Source organism: Cibotium barometz, chromosome 31 (assembly GCF_041138505.1).
Source record: "Cibotium barometz isolate CiBa-2024 chromosome 31, ASM4113850v1, whole genome shotgun sequence".
In the NCBI taxonomy this organism is placed as follows: domain Eukaryota; kingdom Viridiplantae; phylum Streptophyta; class Polypodiopsida; order Cyatheales; family Cibotiaceae; genus Cibotium; species Cibotium barometz.
Genome location: NC_141076.1, coordinates 7,740,456 through 7,753,249, shown reverse-complemented (window position 1 = coordinate 7,753,249; position 12,794 = coordinate 7,740,456). Strand labels below are relative to the sequence as shown.

Sequence of the window (12,794 nt, the reverse complement as noted above, 5' to 3'; positions counted from 1 at the left end):
ACCATGGGCTAACATTGGATCCACCGCTCAAGGACTCCCCAGGTCCACTCAGCACCTGTGATTGTTGCTCTACATATGGTGAAACATCAGCACTTCTTACATTTGCATCTTTTGTTGCCTTCACTACTGGTGCATACCACCTACTCATCTCATCGAAGACATCTCTGCTTACTCGCATATCACGAGTGGTAGGGTTATAGCATCTATAACCTTTTTGCTCCATAGCATAACCAATGAAGATGCATTTCTCTGCATTTGGATCCAACTTTGTTCTCACTTCATCCAGGAACATGCACATATGCAATACACCCAAACACTTTCAAGTGAGACACATCTGGTCTTATGCCTGTAAACTTCTATTCAGGAGTCATACCATGAACAACTGCAGTGGGTGTCCTGTTCATAATGTACACAGCAGTTACTACTGCTTCTGTCCAAAAGTAATGTGGCATATTCTTTTCAGCCACCATCAAGGCACATGCCACTTCTGCAATGCACCTATTTTTCCTTTCTGCAACACCATTCTGTTGCGGAGTGTACCTGCACGTAACTGCTTCTTGATTCCTTGCTTTCTTAGGAAATCGCTAAACTTATTGGATAAATATTCTCTCCCACCATCTGATCTTAGGCATTTTATTTGCATGCCTTTTTCCTTCTCAGCCAAGGTTTTAAATCTCTGAAAGTGAGCAAACACCTCAATTTTCTCCTTCATGAAACAAACCCACACTTTCCTAGTGTGGTCTCATCATTGGTCGGTCCCCATACATCTGAATGTATGACATCTAATGGCCTTGCACTGACATGCTTTTCATGTGGGAAAGCATGTTTGGCCTGCTTACTAAGTTGGCATGCTTCACATACCTTATGCATACCGTCAACCTTAAACTTTGGCGAACCTGCAACAATATTTTGGGCCTGCATAGACTTCAGTCGTTGTACATTCACATGACCAATGCGCTTGTGCCATATGTCAATATCTGCAATGACACCTGTTCCATGCGCAAACATGGCTGCCTTTATCTCAGGCATGTTCACATCCAAAGTAAACACCCTACCATTTCTGTTATCCTTTGCAACCAAGCGACACTTATTTTTGAAGTCTTTCACAAAACATCCTTGAGGATTAAACCTCACTTGGAGACCCTGCTCAACCATTTGTCTAACAGAAACCAGGTTCTTTGTAATATTCAAAATATGAAGTACATCAGCCAAGTACTTCATTTTGCCATCCTGCATAAACAATGGCACTTTACCAACATGCACAATGGGATGCACAATATCATCACCTGTTTCTACATAACCTAGTTTTTCCATTTTTTGCATATCTCTAAACCACTCAGCATCACTGGTCATGTGGTTAGAGGTGCTAGAATCCACATACCATATATCTCGAGATACTGACACATCCCCTATTATGGAACTAAGCATGTGCTGCATCACAAACAGCTACTCACTTCTGTCATCATCACCTCCATGTTTGCTAGATGATGCATAGTTGCCTTGCTGCAACTTCCCACTTTTAATGTCATTCTGCTTTTTGTAGCAGTCCTTTGCCATGTGTCATGGTTTTCCACAATAATAGCACTCTATGCTATTTGCATTTTAATTTCTTTGCCAACCACCTCGGCCTTTGATCTGCAATATTCAACATAGCCCACAAGGGAGAAGGAGGGAGTTGAATGGAGTAGTCATGCCATTGCTCTCCTCAAACTTTAATGTTCCACTACTCTCACCATTTCAACCGCACTTGCACTCATGCTTACACCCACCTCGTAGTCGCGGGCGGTCACACTCATTTCTTCCTCTTCTTAATTCACTTCAACAACAAGTAGGTAAGTATGCTCGTGGGATTTGGATTCTTCTTTGGGCATTGATGAACACTGGAGCCAAAAAAATGGTATGGTCATCCATTAGTGTATGTAGGATTAGGAATTAGAAGGAGACAATAGAAGTAGGCTTAGGTAGTTTTAGCTAATGGCTCTAATCGTGGTGTTGTCACCCCCCATTTAATATGGTATTAGCTCTTCTAAGAGACATCAACTAGAAGAGGGAGGAATGGGCCTATCTAGCTGGTTGTCTTAGGCCTTGTCTAGTCCACCACAATCCCTCCATAACAATATAGGCCCCTATGCGGCTAGTGATCACAAACCTCGTGTCCCCAATGGTGTGAGGAAGAGGACTTGATGAAGAGGAGATTTTAGAGGTGAAAATGAACAAATGAGAGAAGCCTTTTATTAGTAATATATATAAAAAAGTGTGTAGATGAAACCTTTTATTAGTAAATTTCATACACATTAAAAAGGTTATCTGACTCCTTGAATCTATGTGCATAGCATGGGTTCATTACTAGTGCATTCAATAAAGAATCATAATAGATATTTTTTAAAATTAAATTTCCAACAAGTTTTATTAAGCCAATTTATGGAATGCCCCTAAGGCCCAAAGGCTCGCCAAAAATTATCTTTAGTGTGTCTCCTCCTTCGTGTCTTTCTTCATTCCCTTTTCTCTCATTACGTGATATAAAACTAGCTACAATAAAAATAAAATAAAATTTCAATATAAACCAACAATATAAATATGTTATTATTCAATAATGAATAACTAAAGCATATAAACAATTGGTAGCTATTTATGTAATGATACAATAAGAAAATACAAAATGAGATATACTCATGTAACAATAATTGAATAAATAATGAGATATACTCATGTAACAATAATTGAATACATAATTAAAAAAATACAAAATGAGATACACTCATGAATACATAAGCAATTTATATTTGTGTTATAATATACAACATTTCTCCTTTCTCTCTTCCCGCCATGGACGCGAATGCAGTATGGCCCTTCCCTCTCTTCCTGAGGTCCAAGCTCGCGGCAGCAGGCTACCGCACCATCGCTTCTCTGCACAACGTCTCCCCGTCTGCGCTCGCTCGCGGTAATAAGCCTCTCACTCTGTAAATAAAAAATTAGGGTTTCGATTGTCTCATCGTGCTTTCACTCATCTTGCAGATATCCAGGTCTCCCAGAAGGAAGCTCTCCGCATCCTCAAGACGTTGCGCGGAATCGATGCGTTCCCTCAGAGTGCTTCCGCCATCCCAGGCGTGCTCAGTGGTGAGAAAAAGCTTCCACTTTTAGAGAAGCATTTCTGCAAATCAAGCATGAGATTTTAAGAGCACAGAGTGAAAGGTATTTAACCATAAAAATTGCATCTGCCATAGCCTCTGGGGTTTAATGTACTAATGCTATACCAACATGCCATAGCGTCTGAAGTCTGACGTGCCAATGCTATAGCAACATGCCATAGATTTCGATGTGCATAAGGCATAGCAACATGCCCTTGAAGTTGTCGACATCTAATTCCTTTGCTTAGGCTGGTTACAACACCTGTTAGTAGGGGGCTGCCCAACAGGGATGGCCATCCAGTCCCACGGTGGCAAAATGTTTTGTAACCAGCCTCATATCTAATGAAATTAAGAAAAGTTTTGTTGGGGAGCAATGTTTGAAGGATAAGGCAAAATATTATCAATGCTGCCAACAGAAGAATGCTTCAAAAGGTGGAGAAAGGACGGTAACTCTTTACCATGTAGGTTCATGTTCTCTTACAGTCATATCTGGACTATGCAATGGTTGCATGCGTTTTACATCCAAAGATCATTTGTGGGGCCAGGCTTCAAAGGTTGAGCAAGAGTAGGTCTGATTGAAACTGTCCTCACCATGCACTTTAGCATGTTTGGTGTCTTACAGAGTTCAGATTTTGCAGGCTGAAGGGCTGGGTTGACTGCTGGAGGGCTGTAGTCTAAAGCAAAGATTGAGGGGAGTGGTTAGCTTAAGGTGCAGGTGTTCATTAGTTGTGGACTGCTGGTTGGCTGGCTTAAAGGACAACTCCTAGCTTATAAAAGCAGAGCTGCCCTTTTGGCTAATGTACCAGACCACGCTTGTAGTACTGCCAATCTGCAAAAGGCAAGTTTGCTTGACGTACTTTGCCCCTGCAACCATGGGGTCTTCCTTGTCATTGGAGGCCAATCTATCCTTAGGTCTAAGTTAGGTGTGTATCTAACCTTCCTTCAGCCTAATGGTCAGGGGCATACAATGTTGGGATCGTTAGTGTCAAAAGTATCTAACTTTAACACGAAAGGACCAAGACACAATTTGGTACCTGCCGCCCGTGAGGTGGCTCTGTCTTTTTGGTTGACAGTGTTACAACTTGTGGTCACCAAGCAGCCACTTGGGACCTTCCACTTCCCAAGTCACAAGCCAACATGGCTAGACTATGTGTCCGTTTGGCGGCCCAGCTTGCTTTTGAGTACTTATCCTGTCGCTACACTGGCTAGGTGTGAATGTCCTTGGGCACCGTCTCGTGAACAATATGTGCGTCAACACTTAATATGTAACAGCCACAATGCACAAAACAATTGAAAGATACATCATTGCACAAGATAATCTGCAAAGACAAGCACTGCACAGTAAACCACCACTAGGGCCGCGAATGGGCTGACCCTTCCTCAATACTAAAGTATATTATCGGAGTATTTTAATCTGAACAAAGTTCCAAGGGCTTGCAAGTGAGATAATCCCATGCCAATGCAAATATGAAGACAAGTTACTCCAAGCGCTGTTGAATGTCTATGCCGGACTCGCCAATGAGTCAAAGGCGACCAGACCTCCAGTCTCATACACTTGGAAATAAATGGGTGTGTGCTTGTTGTTCCGAGACCATGCACGAACATGCGCTCTCGTACTAGAGCTTGGCTCACTTATCTCGTAGAGACTGAGGTACGGGTCCATGGAGTACAAGTGCTCAAACTGTTGGCATTATCATCTCTAGATTGGGCATATATGTGCATATTTCATGCTGTATCTGGCCAGATTTATGAGGCCATGCATTCATTTTATTTTAGATATTTTTTTGCTATTTTTGTCTATTTTTTAGACATTATTCTAGTATTTTTTGCATAGTCGGCCAGCCCACTGTTTTTATGCTAGCTCTTGTCCAACCTATAAATAGGTGGCTTGGGTTAGCATCATTAGCACTTCATTATTCAGCCATTGCTGTTGGTTGTATGCACCTATGGGCAGCCCTCGTGCTCTACTTCAGTAGATAACAAGTTTTCTACTTCAGTTCTTTTGCACATGTGTTTCTTTGCAAGATCTATTTGCTGTTTTTCTGATTTACAGCCATTCTTTCATGGTATCTGAGCCCAGTGTTGCAAAGGGACCTGCGTTTTCTACATCTACTGCTGTAGGCAAAGATCCACCGCATCTACATCTTCAAAGGAGCTGCGTTTTCTGCTGTGGACCTGCGTTTTCCATTGAGGAGCTGCGTTTTCTGTTGAGGAGTTGCGTTTTCCACAGAGGTGCTGCGTTTTCAGCCTGAGATCTGCGTTTTTAGATCTCAGCCCCGTATTTTGGTGCTACAATAGGGTTTAACCCAGGGGAGTCATTTCTTACCTCTCCTTTTGGTTTCCCACCCTCCCATCCCTTCTTCTCCTTCCTTTCTCTTTGCTGCACTCAGCTTTCGAGGAGGAGTTTGCTGATTTTCTGATCAGCTCTGTGGAAGAGGAGGATTCTGCTGCGTTATCGGAGATATGGCTTCTGGTCATAGTCATTCTTCGCACTCGGGGATTCTCTTTTCTTCTCCCCGATTCCAAGCCCCAAATTCACAGGGATCTTCTTCCCAGCTTCCTGTTTCTCTACCTTATTCCCATATTCCTGCTTCTTTTCCTTCCATATTCCCCACCACCACCACTTCTCTTGTTTCTCCCCTCCCACAAACCCTCATCCCAACCCCTTTCCATGTGCCATCCTATTCACCTCCTCAAGTGAGTGATTCCATGAAGCTGACTGCTACCAACTACCATACTTGGTCGTTTTATACGCAATTGCTTCTTGAAGGAGCAGGTGTGTGGCCCTGTGTCACTACTCCTCACTTGGTGGATCCCGCGTTTCGTGGATTTCTGGATGCACGGGCCCGTCTCATCATCATCCATTGTATGACACCATCTATCCAGGCACAATTCATATCTTCCCGGAGTGATGCCAGTCAGATGTGGAATGAGATTTAGAGGAGGTTCGGGAGAGTATCTTCCGTGAAGATTGCTAAGTTGGAGGCAGATCTTGAGAAGATTACCATCAGTGACTCAGATAATATCATTGATAAGATTGGGGAATTCACAAGGATCAAGAGGCAGCTTGAGGAGTATGGGAGCTCGATCAACAACCCGATCCATAAACTGCTTGGTAAGCTGCCATCATCCTTTGACTCTTTCAAAGATCACATCTACTTCCGTGAGCCTCTACCCTCTTTTGAGGAAGTTGTGACTTACTTACATGACAAATGTTTATTGAGAGGCAAAGGAAAGACAGATTCTGCCTTTGTTGCCCAAAGTAAGGGCAAGTTCAAAGGAGGCAAAGGAGGCATCAACAACAAAAGCGAGAAGGGAAAAAGCAAGGATTCTAAGGAATCCAAAGGTTCCAAAGAGGAGGAGTGTGCCTATTGTGGCAGGCCTCGCCATACGGAGGCTCGGTGTTTTGCAAAGCGTAATGATTCCAAAGCTGCCAAAGCCAAGTACAAAGCCAAGGACACCTCCAAAGATGCTGACAAAGATTCCAAGGACAAAGGCAAGGACAAGGTTCCAGAGGAGGGCAATGCCAAAGTGGCATGGTAGTTACAGATTCTCCCGTTTCTTCACAGGATTCCTTCCTTGTGGTCATAGAGATCACTTCTGATGCAGAGGTGAGTGCCACACATGAAGAAATTGAGTGGATTGGTGATAGCGGCGCTTCGGCACATATGACCAAACATTCTCACATTATGTAGAATTACAAGCCACTTTCTTCTTCTGTACGCATTGGAGTTGACTCCTCCTTACCTGTCCATGGAGTTGGTAAAATTTCTTTTGGTTCCTCTGCTTCTTTACATGATGTTTTACATGTGCCACGTATTTCGAAGAATTTGTTTTCAGTGAACATGGCTGCTCGAAAGGGACTCGGCATTTATTTCGATGATGAGGTGATTGAGGTGAGGACTCTTACGGTTGTGGCTAATGGTGTTCATGATGAAGGCCTCTACAAGATCACCAACTTCTCTTCTCAGATTTCTTCCTCGGAATCTCATCTTCATCAGCTTTTCTCTCCCTCCCATGCCTTAGTTTCTATTGCAGATACTTCTTTGTGGCATTCACGTTTTAGTCATGTGCCTATTGCCGCTCTGCAAAAGCTTCATTCCAAGCAACTTGTTAGTGGACTTCCAGAGTTGAGAGTTCTCCCACACATTTGTTCCTCTTGCATGATTGGGAAACATCACAGGGAGTCCTTTCCAAAAGAGGCTACACATAGAGCTACTCGGTGACTTGAGTTGATCCATGCAAACTTGGCTGGCCCTATGGAGGTTGAGTCCCTTGGCGGGGCCCGTTATTATATGCTCTTGGTGGATGACTTCACACGGAAGGTATGGGTGTGTTTCTTGGCACGCAAATCTGATGCATTTGCCAATTTTAGGTCTTGGCTTCCAATGGTTGAGAACCAATCTCAAAGCCAAGTTTCATTCTTACGAACTGACAATGGTGGTGAGTTTGTACCTTTTGATGAGTTTCTTACTTCTAAAGGCATCCAACGGCAGACGACTTTTCAGCAAAATGGAGTAGTGGAGCGGAAGAACCGAACAGTGAAGAAGATGGCTCGATCCCTCTTGCATCATGCGAGTCTTCCTCCCTCTTTCTGGGGTGAAGCTGTGGCTACCTCAGGTTATCTCATCAATCGCTCTCTCACAAAGGCGGTCCATGGGAAGACACCAGAGGTGGCGTTTTCTGGACATAAACCCTCCGTCTCACACTTACGAGTTTTCGGTTGTGTTGCGTTTGTACATGTGCGAGGTCAAAAGAGGACTACACTTTCCCCGAAGTCGAAGAGGATGATCTTTACGAGATATAGTTCGAAGTCGAAAGGATACCGCTTTTGGGATCCTGCGTTGGAGGACATCATCATATCTCGTGATGCTCGCTTTGATGAGACCCTCTTTGGATTTGATTCCTCTTCACACACGCAGTTTTCTGAGGATATTGATCCATTTCCACCCGATATCGGTGAATTTTCTTTGCTCCCATCAAGCACTTCATCACCCCCTGTGCCTCCGGTGACTTCGGCAGCGATTCAGCCCGCTGTTGCTACTGTTTCAGCCCTTGTTTCTGCTGTTTCCAGCCCCATACAGAGTGCTGGACCGTCTTCCGGAACTTCTCAGCCAGTCGGGACAGCCTCTACATCATCTCCCACACGCTCGGATGTCCCTTCTTCATCATCCCCGGCTGCCCCGGGTGCATCCATTACAGCTGCGGATACTTCCTCTTCCACATTTGTGAGGAGGGCTGGTCCACCCCGTTGGGTCGAGCAATTACTTCGAGATTCTGGCCTTTCTGACAGTTAGTTGCATGACTAGGTCTCTACTTCTTCATCCGGTCTGAGGAGATCTTCTCGGGTTCCCACTCCCACAGTGAATTATGCTCTTATGAGTACTTTGCAGACGATTGATGAGCCCGAATCTCCAGAGGAGGCCCTTGCCCAACCACAGTGGCGACAGGCTATGGAAGCTGAGATGTCCTCTATCGAGAGGAATCATACATGGGATTTAGCACCACGGCCTTTACATCGACGAGTCATCGGTGTCAAATGGATCTTCAAAGTCAAGTTTCATGCAGATGGTACTTTGGATAAGTACAAATCCTGTCTTGTTGCTCGTGGATATGCTCAAAAGGCCGACGAGGACTTTGATGGGACATTTGCTCCTACAGCTAGGTTTACTTCCATTCGTATTGTTTTGGCTCTGGCTGCTCGTTTCAGATGGCATGTGTTCCAGATGGATGTTAAATCTGCCTTTCTGAACGGTGATTTAGAGGAGGAAGTTTATGTGGAGCAGCCTCTTGGTTTTGTGATTCAAGGGCATGAGGACCATGTTTACTTGTTGAAGAAAGCTCTTTATGGTCTCAAACAAGCACCTCGTGCTTGGTATAAAAAGATTGATGCTTTCTTGTTATCTCTTGGTTTTGAGAGGTCATATGCAGATCCAAACCTCTATGTGCTTCTTTTTGATGGGGATATATGCATCATTGTGCTTTATGTTGATGACCTCATTCTTGTTGCAGGCTCACAGATTGAGTTGGTCACTCAGGTTCAGTCTCAACTTTCCCTCACGTTTGAGATGACGGACCTTGGCTTACTTCATTATTTTCTTGGTCTGGAGGTTTGGCAGAGAAATGATTGCATCTTCATTTCCCAGGAGAAGTATGTGAAGAAGTTGCTTGCAACTTATGGTTTGACAGATTGCTCTCCTCTCTTGTCCTATGGATCCCAATGCGAAATTGTCTAAGGAGGATGATACACCTTTGGTGGATTCCACAGAATACCGGCAGTTAGTTGGCTCCTTGCTTTATCTTGTTAACACCCGACCGGATCTCTCTTATGCTATGAGCGTACTTAGCCAGTTCTCTTCAGCAGCTCGGAGATCTCATTGTTGGCAGGCAACTTTGAGAGTGTTTCGGTATCTTCGTGGCACATCAGATTATGGCACACTTATTCTGGTGGTTCTTCTTTGGTGGGCTTTACGGATGCTGATTGGGCTGGTTGCATTGATACTCGGAGATCTACTACGGGATATTGTTTCATGCTTGGTCTCTTGGAAATCTCAAAAGTAGAGGACAGTTGCTGCTTCTTCTACCGAGACTGAGTACAAATCCTATCTTCTCTCCGCAGCCGAGGCATTATGGATACATCAAATTTTGGAGCATTTATGTTGTGCGAATGATTCCCCTGTTGTCATCTTCTCGGATTCTCAGAGTGCCATTGCTTTAGCTCAGAATCTTGTGATACATGGCCGCTCCAAACACATTGAGGTTCACTATCATTTTGTTCGGGATTGGATTGAGCTTGGTCTTCTTCGACTCGGGTATTGTTCCACTCAGGACAATCTTGCTGACCTCTTCACCAAACCGCTCCCCCGAGCTTCTTTGGAGGTCTTTCTTCAGCGTGCTGGAGTTGGTCCGCCCATCTGGCGCGCTGAAGAGGAGGTGTTGGCATTATCATCTCCAGATTGGGCATAAATGTGCATATTTCATGCTGTATCTGGGCATATTTATGAGGCCATGCATTCATTTTATTTTAGATATTTTTCTGCTATTTTTGTCTATTTTTTATACATTATTCTAGTATTTTTTGCATAGTCGGCCAGCCCACTGTTTTTATGCTGGCCGACCAGCTCTTGTCCAACCTATAAATAGGTGGCTTGGGTTAGCATCATTAGCACTTCATTATTCAGCCATTGCTGTTGGTTGTATGCACCTACGCGCAGCCCTCGTGCTCTACTTCAGCAGATAACAAGTTTTCTACTTCAGCAGATAACAAGCTTTCTACTTCAGTTCTTTTGCACGTGTGTTTCTTTGCAAGATCTATTGGCTGTTTTTCTGATTTACAGCCATTCTTTCACAAATAGGCACAAGTACAAGAACAGGTAATTGAAACAGAGAAGGTACTCAAATAGGTACTCAAACGAGAAAAGTGAGTACACAAGCAAGTACTGTAAACGTGGTGGAGTTACTCTCACAGGGTATTGTACAGCAAGTACACAGTAGGTACAAGGTACAGTCAGTTGCAAGGACACAATAGGTACAGTAGATATCGCTGTATAGCAGCAAGTACAAATGCGGCAGCAGGAACACAGTTGGCTACAGATACAGTGGGCAGATGGTACAGTACATGTGTATCTGCTGGTACAGACAACAGCAGGTACAGTTGGCTATAGTCGCACTGAAGGCAGCAGGTACAGGGCAGCACGACATGTACACAGCGAGTATAGGTGCAATCGGTAGCAAGGGTGTTGAGTGTTGTGTGAAGAAGAAGAAGATTTTCAGCCTCTCACCTTGTGTGTTCTCTTTTAGGGTTTTGTGAGTGTGTGTGTGTGCTCAGTACGGCAGGTTGCAACTGTATGGCAGCAAGGAGGGTCTTTCTATGGGTGTTGATGTGCTCAGCTTTAATGAAGTGTGAACAGAAAGGTTATAAAACCTTTAGAAGAATAAACAAAGGTTTAAGTGAGTACTTACCACTTGTTCACATGTCACAAACGGGTGGGTGTCCCCTGCCTGTGGACTGACTGGACACGTCATAGCTGGTAGTTCGAAATCAATTTCAAGCAAGCAAAGATGCGTGCACATGCATTATGCAATGGATACATCTCTTGTTCTTGGAACTTGTAGATAGCTGGTCTTCTCGAGCACAAAATTGGCTTAGTGGGAGACCTAAATTGGAATCCCTAATAGTGGATTCCACGTCTTGGCCACACTACGGTTGATGTGAGGTCTAGTCTCCAATACACGAAATAGGGGAGAGCCACTTGGGCGGCCGAATGGTGCCCCCCCCCTCTTGCGCGGCTTCTAAATAGTTGTTCTCAATCAAAAAGCCTCCAAATATGCCCGAAGAAGTTGTGGATAATCTTTGCGGTAGTTTTCATCCATCCATTTCGCGTCTATAGGCAACTAGTTTTTGAACTTCACAAGGTATCGCGTGGAAAGCTAACCACCACGTAGCTCTCTCCTTGTGAAACACAATCTGTTCAGGTTGAAGAACTTCCTCTAGCTCATCAACCTGTGGGCGGCTCTTCTGTGACATATTTTCGCAATAGACTCACATGAAAGGCGTTGTGAATCCTCTAATGATCAGGCCATGCAAGTTGGAAAGCAATCTCATTGAACTGCTTGATCACCTTAAAAGGTCTGTAATACTTGGTAGAGAGCTTAGGGCATGCTCCCTCCTTTCTTGGCCTCTTACGGAGTCTTGCTTTCTCAAATTTCAGCAATACCCAATCATTCTCTTTGATGTCCACCTCTCTTCTATGCTTGTTGGAACTTGGCAGCCCTCTAATGCTTATTTTGTGAATGAGCAATGGCTGTCTGCACTTGTGCAAAAGCAACATCAAGATCTCATCAGCTGGAAAGATCTCATTCTTAGTGTGTAGGATGGGTGGCAATATCACTTTGCCATATACAATCTCAAACAAGGCCTTTCCCATGGAGACATGCATTGTGTTGTATGTAAACTCTACCACCGGTAGATGCTTCTCCCAAGCTGTTTTTTGATCTGCAACATAGCATTTGAGGAGATCCAACAAAGCTGAATTTGCAGCCTCACTTTGCCCATCCGTCCAGCTTAGTGCCCATATTGTCAAATAGAGCTCTCCAAAAGAGGCTCGTAGTCGTGGGATCTCTATCTCCCACAATGGGCTTAGGCATACCATGGTGTTCGAACACTTGTGCCACAAATATCTTGACCAACTTGTCAACAATGGTCCAAATAGCATCATTGCCTTGCTAAGTACGAGGCAAATCCATGATAAAGTCCATTACAATACTTTCCCATGGTTGCGAGGGAATAGGCAACGACTGAAGCAAACCTGGAGCCTTTTGCCTGTCAAACTTGACCTTCAAGCATGTGATACATGCATGTACATATGCCGCAACATCCTTGCGCATATTTGGCCAAAAGAAATAGCGCTCAGTAATGCGCGTAGTAGGCAAGATACTATACAGAAGAGCATGGCACTCATCCATAACCTTTGGCCTCATGTTTGACACAACACATAGGCAGTTATCCTTCATGAGATACTCCTCTTTCATTACATAAGAGGCATGTACATGTGCAGCCACTAAATCAGTCCATATATGCCCAAAATCAGCATATGTATGGTACAATTCATGCATGGCAGATAAGTCCCCATGTGAGAGGCAATTGGCACTGCAGCCACATATGGC

At 44.1% G+C, this 12,794-nt stretch overlaps 1 protein-coding gene across 3 annotated transcripts in view; it reads left to right on the top strand.

Moving 5' to 3' along the window:
* Window positions 1-2,809: 2,809 nt before the first annotated feature.
* The window catches only part of RAD51C (RAS associated with diabetes protein 51C), a 47,541-nt gene continuing 37,556 nt past the window's right edge, over window positions 2,810-12,794 (top strand). For all 3 annotated transcript variants that reach the window (XM_086824686.1, XM_086824687.1, XM_086824685.1), the window contains exons 1-2: window positions 2,810-2,941; window positions 3,016-3,117. In XM_086824686.1, the coding sequence (XP_086680812.1) occupies window positions 2,827-2,941; window positions 3,016-3,117 (217 nt within the window). In that variant the 5' untranslated portion in view covers window positions 2,810-2,826. The remainder of the gene's footprint in view (window positions 2,942-3,015; window positions 3,118-12,794) is intronic.